At 43.9% G+C, this 14,374-nt stretch overlaps 1 protein-coding gene across 1 annotated transcript in view; it reads right to left on the bottom strand.

Annotated features, from left to right (window-relative positions):
- Window positions 1-14,374, bottom strand: part of RYR3 (ryanodine receptor 3) — a 461,863-nt gene that overhangs the window by 132,493 nt on the left and 314,996 nt on the right. Inside the window, exons 42-45 of the mRNA XM_018053769.1 lie at window positions 13,000-13,103; window positions 11,058-11,193; window positions 1,877-2,057; window positions 575-683 (exon numbers count right to left, since the gene is read on the bottom strand). Coding sequence (XP_017909258.1) covers window positions 575-683; window positions 1,877-2,057; window positions 11,058-11,193; window positions 13,000-13,103 — 530 coding nt within the window. The remainder of the gene's footprint in view (window positions 1-574; window positions 684-1,876; window positions 2,058-11,057; window positions 11,194-12,999; window positions 13,104-14,374) is intronic.

Here is a 14,374-nt window from a genome sequence, read left to right as displayed (position 1 = left end):
ATGTGAGACTTTATGAGAAATAGGGCCAGTATGTGTCTCCACCCCCAGCAGAGATGAAAAAGGGAAGGTGAAAACACAACTTTGAATACAGAAATTCAGTTTGAAACTGAATGTTTGAGAAGACATCTCATAAAAATAGAATCATCTTTTCCAGTATGTCTGCAAAGCTTACCGCTGGGAAATAATCAAACATGAACCTTCCTGATGCCTAACACCATGGTCATCAAGAAAAGATTTTCCATGTGGAGTGTCCTGACAGAGATAACCATGAAATCAAGTTGGTCACATGGAAGTGTAAGTTTTGAAGGCTTCTGAGACAAGAATACGTGGCAGATATGCCCTACTAGGGGCACAGAGAAATCATAAGACACAGAGATTTTCCCAGGAGTCATTCCTCAGAAAGTTGTAGAATCAGCTACCAGAGGCAGAAACTACTTTTGATTCTGGCTAGAAGGAACAGAGGGAAAGGCACGTTCACACGTGCCAGGGACAGAAGAAGAAATGACCTTCACGAAACCCACCATGTTCCCGATTCAAGTCCCTCAAAGCTGCTCTCTGGGCACTCATCACTTACGTGCATCTCAGGAGCACAGCGGCCCAGCAGGTCTATAAGGGCCGAATAAAACGACATGATTGCATTGCCCATGTGCACAATCTCTTCTTCATCTTCATCGTCCTCCATGCTGCTGAGACAGAAGCAACACAAGGAGCCGTAAGGAAGTCAGGTAGGCGGCACCATGTTCTAGACACGATATGGAAATACTTTCTCGGTTCACCTTCGGCATCACACATCCTTTCCACTGGACTCCTTCTCTCCCCCCAGATGTCAATGAGGTGGTTTAACTCAGCAAGCTCAAATGACCCAGATATATTCCCATGAACTTAACTGCCATCAGTGGATCATGCAGACCACCCACACTCATGGAGCAGCACTGTGGCCCCCAAACGGCTGCCAACAGTTCCATCATTTTCCTGCTAGGCAGACGTGGAAAGCTCATTGGACAGGAGTCAGGAAGGCCAAGTTCAGGCCCTGGCTCTGATGCTAAGAAGCTATATGACTCTGGGCCTCAGTTTTTCTTACGTTACATGAGCAAGTTGGGACAGCTTATGTTTTGGGTTCTAACTCTACCAGAAATGATGACCATAAAAAAAAAAAAAAAAGAAGAAAAAAGAGCCCCTGGCTGGAGTTATATCCCAAGCTAAGCTGACTTATATCCCTTCTCTAGATTCTGGGGTCTAATCTAGAGGCTGTGATAAAAGGGAAATGGTCACAAGACATAGTGAAAGGAAGGTCACAAGGCCGATAATGTACTAACTATATATTTAACTGTGAAATTCCAAGATTAGTAGAGCTGTGATTTTTCACATTCTGCAGCTTTCTTTTTACCTCAAGAATCAAATCAGACACTTTCAGAAGAGGAAGTGGAGGTTGCTCCCTCTTTTTAAAAGTATGAGAGGTATGAGGTGAAACACTGGGGTTCGAAATACTGAAGGAGACGGGCTGGAGTTAGACAGTGACTGGAGCCTGTTGGTCCAGGCCTTTTAGCCTAGACATAGTTTCCTCTGGTGGGAATGCCACGGGGATGGGGGTGGGGTGTGGTGGGGCCTGAGGTTGTGACGTCTCGATTTGCCAACTGACCTGACTGGAGCAGGGGAAAGGGAAGGCAGGGAAGATAGGACTGATCACGAGGATTACTGGGAGAGTCAAGATGACAAACTCACAAAGTGATCTAAGCTGTTTGAGCAATAGCTGTAAAGAGCCTGGGCTGCTTCCACCAGGGAGAGGTTATTGACACTTGCTTTATTATGCATGTACTGAGAATACTGGGGGGCTCACCAACCATACGGGGGCGGGAAGGCAATTCTATTCACTTACACTTCCCTCTTGTAGCCCTGTGAGGGGAGGTCGAGGGCCGGGTTCTCGGAGATCTTAATGGCACCTTGCATGGCCGCCAACAGGCCGTTTCCTCCTTCACCCCGCAGGGCGGGGCCGAAGCACTCGGGGCGTCTGATGAGCAGCTTGACCACCACACTAGCATTTTCTTCCACACTTTCACCTAGGGGAAAGAGGCATTATTACCATCTCACTGGAGGGGACAACCTCAGGACTGATTTCATTTTTTCGGCCATGCCATGTGACTTACAGGACCCTAGCTTCCTGACCAGGAATTGAACCTGTGTTCCCTGCAGTGAAAGTGTGCAGTCCTAACCACTGGACTGCTGATGAAGGTGCCCAGAATTGATTTCTAATTGATAAGGCCAGAAGAACAGTTTTGATTTAGCTTGGTACATACTCTTAAGATTAGTAGGTAATACTGATGCAGAGAAAGCTTTGATAAATTAGGTCAGAATCTATTTATCTGAAGTATTACAACTAACCAGTATTAGAACAGAGTCTTGCTTCTCAGTTCGGGATTTTATGCTGTTCACATTATTTCACTATATTTAGGTCCTCAGAGGGCAAGAAATACACGACTGCATCTACCATGGATTACTGATTAATTCACCAGTGACTTAGAGAATAAAGGACCTTTATGTCTTATTAACTCCCTTGGGGTGCTTAACAGGCATTTCCTTGCTTCCTTGAGAGGAAGTAATAGGGTAGCTCAAGCTGGTGTGTTTCAGTTAGCATCTGGAGAGGTGACATGCCTCAGCTGTTCTCTCTGGGGTATGTCTCTCTTGGGGATGACAGTGTTAGTTGCTCAGTCGTGTCTGACTCTTTGAGACCCCATGGCCTGTAGCCTGCCAGGTTCCTCTGTATCATGGGATTTCCAGCAAGAATACTGGAGTGGGTTGCCATTTCCTTTTCCAGGGGATCTTCCCAACCCAGGGATCCAACCCGAGTCTCCTGCATTGCAGACAGATTCTTAACTGTCTGGGCCACCAGGGAAACTCTTGGGGATGGACCTCAGGGCATTTCTGAAATCACTTATCTGGGTAAGAATCTACTTGGTAAAGTTGTCTTGGTTATTCTTAGAATTGCTGTGTGGGGAGCTAAAGATTGGACGACTGTATTTGCTGGTATTTCTCTTTGGAAGAAACCGTAGATAACCAAGACAAGGTATCACTTCCCAAAGAAGTGATTAAGCAGTGAACTGTCACATGTGGACAGGGATCGCCAATGCTTCTCAGAGTCAGATTTACAATCCAAAGTAGTTTTACAGCTTGTTCAGACAACTTCCTGGGACATACTTTTTGTCTCATTGTCTCACACGAAACCTTAACTTGCGTCTGAGAATTCACCCCTGGGCCAAACCTCAAAGACAAGACTTTTTGACACTGTGTACTGGATGAAACCTGAAGAAAAATATTTTAATGAAATTACTAGATATTATTGGAGGATTCAATTCTATAATAGAGGTTGCATCTTGATACGCTGTTGTATTAATTATTTATCCTTGCATTAAAAATTATCTTCAATCTTAACAGGCTAAGACTAACTATTATCTCATAGTTTCTGTAGTTCAGGAATTTGGGAGTGACTAAGCGAGGCGGCCCTGGCTCGGGATCTCCCATGAGGCTGCGGTAAAAATGTCAGCCAGGGCTGCCATCTTCTGAAGGCTTGACTGGATGTGGAGTATCAGCTTCCATGCTTACTCACATGGCTGTGAGCAGGAGGCTTCAGCTCCTCACCATGAGACCTCTTCATAGGGCTACTTGAGTGTTCTCATGACATGCCAGCTGGCTTCCCACAGAACAAAGGATCCAAGAGACAGCGTCAGGGAGAAGCTGAATACCTTTTACAACCTTGTCACATACTGTCACTTCTGCTATATCCTACTCATGAGAAGTGGGTCACTGAATCCAGTTCTCACTCAAAGGCAGAAGTAGGCTCCATCTTTTGGAGGGAGGTACAAGGAAGAATTTATGGATGTATTTTATCACAAGAGTTTAAGTTCTGTGTAATATACAGTTTTATGAATCAACTTAAAGTGGCGCATTAGCATGGGAACCCATAAAGCCTGGCTTCTCCTCCAGATTTTTAGCAAATCCCTGTGTGAGCAGGCACACTGCACCAGCTCACCAAGTCTCATTTGTCCTGTTGAGATACTTGTGACTCTTCTAGTTTTAGGGCGAGTCTATTAGTCTTACTCATGTGCAGAGATTTCTTCCATCATGTCCACAGCATTAGAAGGGCTGAGCTTCCCTCCAAATACTTGAAACTAACTTGTGCCCACTCAAACTCACATGTGAACACACTGCTGTGTCTCACAGCCCTGGACAGTCTGCCAGTATTCCTGGTCTAAGCGTGGCCTGCTGACACCCTTTCTTACCGCTTGACCTTCTATACCACAGGTAAAATTCAACATAAGTTTTACAACCATGTAATTAGATTCAGAATAGAGTTTCATTAAACTGAATTTATACAGCCCATCAGCATGCATTCACTATTTTATAGCTCAATCCTTCAAGAAGAGACTAAATGTTTTTGTAAAGAACACCCATGGCTGATTCATGTCAATGTATGGCAAAACCAATACAGTATTGTAAAGCAAAATAAAGTAAAAATAAAAATTAAAAAAAAATAAAAAAGAAGTTTTTCTTCAAGTTTCATCTAATATAGTATCAAAACAGAATTTGTTTTTAACTAAGCCAGAATCCATGTGAAGAAAATTCTCAGGAGATGCTAAAAGGGTAAAATAGTCATACTAATGATATAGTGGAAAGAATCAGGAAGGACAGGAACCCAAGGGGAGGCTGACATTGTACTGTTTACAAGAGGAGTTCAGATAAAGAAGTGATGCTAGTTCTAAGGACATGTTTTCCATGAGGTCAACCTAGCATTTATACATGATAGAGTTTATTCACAGTGAAATACTTAAAGAAAACCACCAGGAGAATCAGTATACTTGAAAGCAAATATTTTTAGTTATAGATGTAACCCACAGTTGACGACTTTCAAATATTGTTGGCCCTCAACAGCTATCAGGTAGCACATATATCTACACTCCCAGTTGTCATTTCCTATTACAAGAATAATGAAGCTAAAACTTTGACATTTTAAGTGTCAAAAATGGAGGAAAAACTCAACCCTATTAGTCAAGCTTATTTAAACACTGTGCTCAGATTCTTTCAGTTCTCAGAATGGAAACATTTATGGGTCAACCCTTGTCTTAACCAGTATGCTGAAATTAACTTTGTTCTTTCCAAAGTGATCAGTGTCATGAAGTTTGATGGAACGTGGACCACAATGTCCAAAAGGATTTGAAGAATTAAGACTGTGAGTTCTGTACTGAGTATGCTATTGAAATTCATTTGCCAAGGTAGTCTTATTTTATCTGAATCTTATGTCTTCAGTTCAGTTGCTCAGTCGTGTCCGACTCTTTACGGCCCCATGGACTGCAGCATGCCAGGCTTCCCTGTCCATCACCAACTCCTGAAGCTTGCTCAAACTCATGCCCATCAAGACAGTGATGCCATCCAACCTTCTCATCCTGTGTCATCCACTTCTCCTCCTGCCTTCAGTCTGTCCCAGCTCCAGGGTCTTTTCCGATAAGTCAGTTCTTCACATCAGGTGGCCAAAGGATTGGAGTTTCAGCTTTAGCATCAGTCCTTCCTATGAATATTCAGGACTGATCTCCTTTAGGATGGACTGGTTGGATCTCCTTGCAGTCCAAGGGACTCTCAAGAGTCTTCTCCAACACCACAGTTCAAAAGCATCAATTCTTCAATGCTCAGCTTTCTTTATAGACCAACTCTCATATCTATAAATGACTACTGGAAAAACCGTAGCTTTGACTAGATGGACTTTCGTTGGCAAATAACGTCTCTGCTTCTTAACGTGCTGTCTTGGTTGGTCATAGCTTTTCTTCCAAGGAGTAAGCGTCTTTTAATTTCATGGCTTCAGTCACCATCTGCAGTGATTTTGGAGCCCCCCAAAATAAAGTCTCTCACTGTTTCCATTATTTCTTCATCAATTTGCCATGAAGTGATGGGACCAGATGCCAGATCTAAGCTAATTAGGTTGGTTGGTACAATGGACTCAGGAAGCTATAGCTTGATCACTGGATATTGGTCATCCGTTGGGGATGCAGAGAGGACTCTGCAAGAGGAAGGAACTGAAGTGCAACCATTGATGCTAGTTGGAGAGGGGACCAAGGAAAAGCATTTCTGAAGGTTTCACAAGGTAGAAAGTTTGGTCTGATTAGAAGAGAACAGTCTCTTCTAATTACCTGTAGCTCAGTAAGCTGGGCTGCCAACCAAATCCCCAGGGGGAAGGGGAATACTGATCTTGAGGGCATTTTTCAAGGCAGAGAGAGATCTGAGGTAAACTAGTTTTGTCCAACGGCTTACAACAGCGTTTTTGCTGGAGTTCCAAATGAATAATAAGCTTGATAACTGTGCACGTTCAGAGCTTCTCTTCAAAGTCTCTCAACACTGCCTTTGTATTACCACCTTGATTTCAATGTTCCTGAGAAGTTAGATGGAAATGGATTGATTCTCCCCATTTTAATCCTAAGCAGTCATTCTCATCACAGGAATGATTAATAAGAATGTCATGATTGCCCATTGCTTTTCCTACTGTCTGTATTCTAACCACAATCCCTATTTTAAGTTCTTTTGCTTGGAATGCTCTCTTCCTTTCCATTCCTTTGACATAAAACCTTGACTTATGCAACTCCATTTTGCCCTTGAGGATCAGCTTAAACTTGAAATTTCCAGAGGATCTAATCCTCCAAAACACCCCATCTTCTTTCTTAAAGCATTGTACACAAGTGTAATTAATGAATGTTTTGGTATCAGTATTTTTCATACTAGACTGTGTATTTAATGAGAACACGGTCCATATCTGACTTATCTAACCCTGTATGCTCAGGCCTCTTGTTAATATCATTTAGAGGCTTGAAAGGATCAAATGGAACGCTGAGGGTGATTATCCATCACTGCATTACCAACGCAATTATCAGCTGTTGTTTGCAAGAACTGAGGCTGTCCATTTCCTAGGATTATAAATTTGACAACAAGAACAAAATCTTAGACATTTTAATCTTAACTATCCCCCGTCATCAATACCAATCACAGTGAAGAGTGGTTATTACATTTTTTCTGACTCTAAAAACATGAATACAGAACCAGCTGATTCTTTGAAGCATCTGTACCTACTATGCCCTTCAAAGCTAACATGCTAAATTTGTATTCTGGATCCTAAAAGACCTTTTTTTCAGCATTATTGAGATATCAATGTCATACCCTAAAAGGTTTCTGGCTCCCAGCTCAGCGCCTCTCAGTATGCTCTCCCCTAACTACTCTGTTAAACTAGGTCCATTTCTTTCCTCGGGTTGTTGTTCAACATCTGCCTTCTTCCCCAGGCATTCCTATATTCCAAGATTCCAATAAGCACCATCCTTTTTGGCCTGCCGACAGCCACGTGTGGCACTATGGAGGTGGGTGTAGTTGAGTTTTTAGTAGGGATGTAATGTTTTGATCATTTTTCTTCGGTTTGCTCTGCTTGCTGCTTTGACTTTCAGTGACTTCAGGGTAGAACGTCTCGCGCGTGTCTCCTGGCACTTCTCATAGCCCCTCGTGTACTCTTCACATGTCACACGATGGATGTCCGAGTTATGATCAAGCTGCCTAGGGAAACAGATTCAGTGAAGCTGGACACACTGTGTTCTTCAGATTAGTTTGCAGCCTGAGGAAGATACACTAAAACACTCCAAGGACTCTAAGGAGGCACAGGTTTATTTTTCCCCTTCTTTTTCTTCTTTTTTTTTGGACTGTGCCACATGGTCTGTGGGATCTTAGTTTCCTGACCAAGGACTGCGCCTGGACCCTCAACAATGAAAGCACCAAGTCCCAACCACTGGGCTGCCAGGGAATTCCCCTTCCTCTTGTGGGTCTGTAAGGAATCTTTTCCTACTTAGGCAGGGATTAATCACACACCCAGACACATCAGTGTCTAGACAGGCTATAAAGTTTGTAATTGCTGGGTTAATAGAAACCTCTCAACTTCAGTCCTCCCAGAGTTAAACACAACCCAAGGTTTCCCAGCAAGCTAATAAAAATAAAGTGGAGAAAATTATATGCTTTAAGAAGTTCTCTTAAAGACAAATCTTGTTTAAGAAGATTTAACACCAATATTAAGAGAAACTAGTAAAATAATGTTAGAAGAGAATTTTCTAATTCTATTATTTTGATATAGCAAGAGCTTTTGATTTGGCTTAAAAAAATTTTTTTTTTTAAAACAAACACTAGCACCAAACAGAAATTAAACAATTCCACAATTTTTGATCAACTCAAAGGAGAAAATGCTGTTTCTCCTTGTTCATTAGGGAGACAGTGTTTACAAGGCAATGCCATATAATGGTTTGAGTACAGTTTGGCTTCTGGAGCCAAACTGTTCTGGTTCAAATCCTCACAAATGTCTACTAGCTGTGTGATTCTGGCAAAGGTACTTATTAATGGCTCTAAGCATCAAGGTGTTTATCCATAAAATGATGACGATAACTATATCTAACTCTCTGGGTTGTTATATAAAATGAATCAGTTTGCACATATGAATCCTGCTCTGTGTACTCCCCTGGACAGTCTGTTCTTTCCATTTCAACTGCGAGTGACGTGCAAGTCCACTTGGTCCCAATCTGTTGCCTGATTGATCTCTATTCTATAGCCTCAATTTGGGGCATCTCCATTTGGGGGGTCACACACTGCAAAATCCTTCCCCGAACCGCACAAGCCCATGACCCTCCATCTCCAACCACTTTGTCCTTCCGACCACCCTTACTTCTTTTCTCCCTTAAATATCTAAGCTCTAAAATGACCTGTTTTTTCCCTTATGTCAACATATCCAGGACTCAGCCATTATAATCCTCACCACCAGCGAGTCCTATAAATTCGGTCCATATTTTTTATTTCAAATGGATCTCCTCTATCCCATTCCCATCACTGCCATTACAATTCAGAAACTCATTATCCTAACCAGGGCACAAAAGTTCCCAGTGGTTGCCAGTCTTTCTCCTGATGAAAAGGTTTCCCAGTTCTCTGCACACTGAGTCAAGACTAAACTTCAGCCTGGCATTTCAATTCTCCCCCTCAGAGCCGCCTACCTACCTTTCACACCTTGTCTCTTAGCACGGTCATCCGTGCATCTACCCTCCGAGACCGGCTGATCGCTGTGTTTCCTGAGCACATGCGCTTTAGCCCTCGGGCCCCTGCTCAGCTGGCTCCTCTCCTGCATCTCAGCATCTGGAAATCTGACCCTTCAAAGCTCATCTCTAATATTACCTCCCCAACAGGCCTTTTCTGATCTCAACAGGATGTGAGAGTCCCCTCATGAAACCCACTAGTACTCTGTCCCTACCTTACTCCACTCCTTATTATAGTGACCTCTGTCCATGTCTGTTCCCCTTACCAGACTGTAAATTCTTTCAAAGCAGAAGCCAATAGTCTTTGCCAAAGCCAAATGTGACTCTCACCGGATAAGAGACATAATAAAGGTTAAAGTGCACCTATCTTCCTACTGATGGTTTAATAGATTTGCAGGAGTTTATTGCATTATGAAATTGTCCTGTAGAGTATATTAAAAAGGCATAAAACAATCTGAAAGCAAAGAGGGTGGACCGAACATATTGTTTCAGAGTTTAGTTGAGTATGGTTGTACCACATAAGCAAAAGCAAGCGTTGGCCATCCAGGTAAGAAAACAGCCAGTGGATTCCTCAACCTTCATAATCCAAGTAGACAGTCCCACTAACTGACTCAAAACCCTTGATCTTCCTGTGAAGTTGGCCAAGATGAATAAATGGGTCTTTCCTGGATCTGGTATATGTCACACAGTCTATTGATAGAATTTGGTGGCCTTTATGAATCTTTAAAATCTACATAAAATCCCCTTTATTACCACAATAACGCTGCACTAATTCGGGATATGCAATCATCTGGACTAGAAGTAAGACAGGCTACCAGAGGATACTCTGAAACTGGCGCAGAGGAAGAAAATGGGAGTTTAGCAATGCCGATGATGAGCAGACAGTAGATATGGAACAGAGGGAGGCAGAAAACCCAGATCCCTGAAAACCTGGCTGGGCTGAGTCCTAGGGGGACAAAAGACAAGCATCTCAAGGTCTGTGACCAAGTCAAGAAAGGGAAAAAACCGGGACACTGGAAACCATTCAAACATTAAGGACAGAGTGCATTGTGATGTAGGAAAATAAGCAGGGGGTTGGGGAGAAGGAGACAAGAAGAGCACATGGCAAGACAATGCCCACGTGATACCAATACATTTTTAGGTGAATTCTCATAGAACAATCGGCACGACTGCTTATTAGCAGAAATCCCTCTCTGCAATCACTAACTAGCCCAGCTAGGTTTGTTAGCCAGAAACTCTAAAATAGGAAAAGGGAGAAAGGTTGTAACTATAATGTAAATACAAGTAAGCTGGTATTAATATCATAACGCAATTTTGGAGACAAGGTACAGTTTTAAGAAACTACTCATTTTATGCAATATTCAGCATATTAAACTAGTAGAAATGCAAAATTTGTGTCAACTTGGAATTCACTATAAATGAGAGGTGGTTTGCATTAAGAAGAAGGATATTTAGTGTTTCTATAGCAATTCTTTTTTTTTTTTTCCCTACTGGGAGTTTAGTTATCTTTAACAGCTATCAGCTCTTCCATGTTTTTATTCATTCATCCACCCATCCAATCATCCACCCATCCATCCCACCATTCATCCATCCATCCAAAACTCTAAGAATCTGGAGACACACTTGCATTTAACTCTGGGAAACAAGTGAGATCAAGATATTAACAAGCGCCCTCTTTTAGAAGAAGAGGTACGAAGAGGTGACAAGCCCAGGCCGATGTAGTGAGCTTCTTGTAGGCTCTGGTCCTAGCTTTCAGGACTGTCTCCCCTGGATTCCACTCTTGATCCCTGTCTAGCCTGATTGTCCCAGAGGTTTTCCTATCAGCTGCCACCTACCTATACAATCTATTGTGTATAAACAATATATATAAACAAAATATAGATAGGAAGCAGCACAAAGAATTTCCTTTTCTTGGTACGCAGTGCTTTTGTGCCATCCTAGGTCTGAAAGGCATGGGAAACTGAGACTCACTGTTCACGAAGACGGCAAACCTCAGGAAGGACAGGTAGCGCTCCCCTTCAATGGGGTTCCAGCCGACATCAGGGTATCCTTTGGCTAGAAGCATGGGGCAGCTCTGCAGGCCACAGCCTGCCAAGTAGGTCACCACCTGCCAAGAACAAAACAAAAGTTAAGTGCCCAGGTGTTTTTTTTTTTGAATGGAAGTTTTTTATATAGCTGGTAAGGCATGCACAATTCTGGGAACTGAAGGGTTTTCATTTCTCTAGAAGCTGGAGACAGCCCACTACTTTCCAAGTAAATAATTTAGCAGATTTGAAATTGGAACCTTTTACTCATTTTTGTTTCCAAGCAATTGACAAGACTGATGATCACTGCTATGTAGATATAAGCCATATGCTATGATTTCCCGATTCTGGCAAGAGGGACATGCCATTTAAAAGTTCTGGCAAGAGGGACATGGGATTTCAACATAGGCCTAACTAAGGCGCCATGGGGGAGACAATGTTGGGTGCAGGCTGGGCCTGTTCATTTGACCATGGGATTTCAAAACCAAAATGTCCAGTCACTGGTTGACTGGGTGGGCTGTCCTTCTCCTCTACAGACTTCCCTGGGTACCCTCTCTCTCTCCTCCCTGCCTCCTGGTCTCCCTTCCGAGGGAGACTCAGGGTCCCTGATGAGCAGCTATCATGTGAACAGGTGAATGTGACTGAGGGTGGGCTGCTGAGCACGGCACCCTGGGGCACTGTCTTATCGTGCAAGAATCATCACCTAATTTTAAATACAGGTGTCGGTTAGCATCATATCACCTAAATGAAAACTGAGATATTTATTGCTATGTAAATGGATGAATACCCAAGTCTGACTAAACTCTGTCTCGGAGGCAGAGGCCAGGAATGCCCAGGGTATTCACAGAACAGCAATCATGAAACTCGCTGCTGGGTGCACAGCTCCTGACTTCGTGTGTGTATGGGGTGGGGTGGGGTTTGTCTTGCTTCTGTTCCAATCACTTCTTCCTAAAACCAGGACGTGTTCCAGAACATAAAAAACGGTGTCGTGTTTCTCCGCTGCTTGAACCCCTCCAGTGGTTTCTGTGGCTCGAGGCTCTAGAGTGAGGACCCGTAACATCACAGGTAACAGCACAGCCTCCAGAGCCCAGCTCTTTCGACCCTGGCTCTGACACTCGGACCCGATGACTCTGAGGATGCTACCTCATCTCTCTATGCCTCAGTTTTCTCTCCTATAACTGGGGCAATGATAAAAAAGGCTTGTCTGAGGATCACGTGACTCAATTCTGAGTGGGGCCTGGCACACAGTGATTCCACAGGTGTATGGACCTCTGCGATCAGCAGCAACGGCAGCATAGGACCCAGTCATTTCTGTTTCTCCTCCCCTCTCAGCACTCCCCGCAAGCTTCGGGGCTCTGGTCACAGCCAGCTTTCTGAAGTTCAAGCACACCATGCTCTCTTCTCTGAAATTCAGACATTCCTGGCACACGCTTGTCTTCAGTATGACTGAGTAGCTTCTGCCCACCCTCGAGGTCACCTCTTTGCTGACAGCCCTTCCTGATCCCCTTGGTGGGGTCAGATGCCTACTCCTAGCTGCTCTCAAACCTACCACACAGTGGACAGCCCTTTCCTTGTCACCCTCCTCCTGACTAGACGGCTCCCCTCCAAACTGAGAAAGTGCATCGTCAGTCTCGTCAGCTGTCCAGTCAAGGAAACAGTGAAGACAGGATAGGAAGAAGGTGAAGGTGTCTGTGGAGCTGGCAAGTCCTGTCCACAGCAGATGCTCCGGTCCTAATTATCACACGGTTCCCAGGACTCACATCCCGCCACACTTTCCTTACACGCTGAAGAGGCTCTGATGGAGGCTCAGCCTTTGGTCTGCTTTCCCTTGGCTTGGCTGTACTATAAGCAGGGGAGAGCGAGCACAGCACCTCCCCAAGGCCAGTTACCTTCTCGAGGTCTGGCTCCTCTAAGCCCAGCGCTAACTCATTGTTGTCCATCACGGAGGAAGCGGCCACATCCAGCGGGGTGGATCCTCTCATCGAGGGGGAAGCTGAGGAAGAAGGAGAGAAGGGGAGAGAAAGGGAGAAAGAGGCCACCCGGCGCTGAGCTGAGGTTGCAGTGCACAGTAATGGCCAGGAGAGGTCAGCAAACACAAAACCTGGATACATCGTTGTCCTCAAAGGGGGGCTGCCCGCCCAATCCAAGAGCAGCTTTCTTTTCTTTTCTTTTCTTTCTTTTTTTTTTTTTTTTTGAGAGAGAATGAGTGGTTTATTAGGAAAGGAGGAAAACAAAACAAGAGCAGCTTTGTTTTCTATCCTTCCTCCCCGACACTCATTACTGACACTCATTACTGACCGTGAATATAGCTTAAGTTAGAAAATCACTTCATAGGAGCAACTGGGGCCACGTATTTTCAAGTGCTTTTCTAACATGGAAGTTCTTGGGCCATCGTTCTTGAGACCATTCAAAAGTCTCAGATGTCACTTGATAACCAAGCTCACATAACTTGGTCATTTCTGGGGTCACCACCTAGGGTTTAAAAATAACCTGAAACAGATTAGCTCTTAGAATTACATCAGGTCACCAACATTGTCTTTCATTTCCCTTTGTTTGGTTCTTAGGCTAAAATTGAGAAAAACTTTAGGTGGCATTTTATAAAAAGGTTGGTTAGTCTAAGCTTGTGGTTGCTTAGTCCCTAAGTCGTGTGCGCCTCCTTTTGCAATCCCATGAGGTTGCATTTGATAAACAGGAAACCCGAGATTTCAGATTTCACGTGCACAGAATGTATCTGTGTCTTCCACAGATTCATTTAGTTCACATACAGAAGAGTGAGTAAGACAAGTGCCTGCACTGGTTTTCTAGCGGTGGTGTTGGATTTACAGTTTGTCCATAGTTGCTCCTGGCCTGGCCTTGCAGCTATGAAAGCACTGGCTGGTTAGCTGATGGGACAGGCATGTCGCCTGCAGCCAGCCTGCCAAGAAGGGATTGGATCCATGACCTTGGAATTATTAGCACTGCTCCCTGGTCAGCTGAATGGGCTTGGAGGTGCTGGATCTCCAGACTACATCCATAATCTCAGGTAGCATTTCATGAACCCTGGGTCCCCAGAGAGAGGAAGCAAAACTATGTGTGCTATGTGACTATAAACTGTGTGCCTAAGCCAAAACAAATCTGTCATCGTTACTGTCATCACGGCCCGTTGGCAGCGACTTCTCTCCTTAGGTTGGAAGGCAGAGACATGGTATTATTATCATCTCACATGTTTTGAGACTAGGCAGGATTCCTTCTTCTATTTAAAAATACCATAGCACACATGTGACT

The sequence above is a fragment of the Capra hircus genome, chromosome 10 (assembly GCF_001704415.2).
Source record: "Capra hircus breed San Clemente chromosome 10, ASM170441v1, whole genome shotgun sequence".
Classification (NCBI taxonomy): Eukaryota; Metazoa; Chordata; class Mammalia; order Artiodactyla; family Bovidae; genus Capra; species Capra hircus.
Note: the sequence above shows the minus strand (reverse complement) of the source record. Positions and strands in the feature narration are given on the sequence as shown.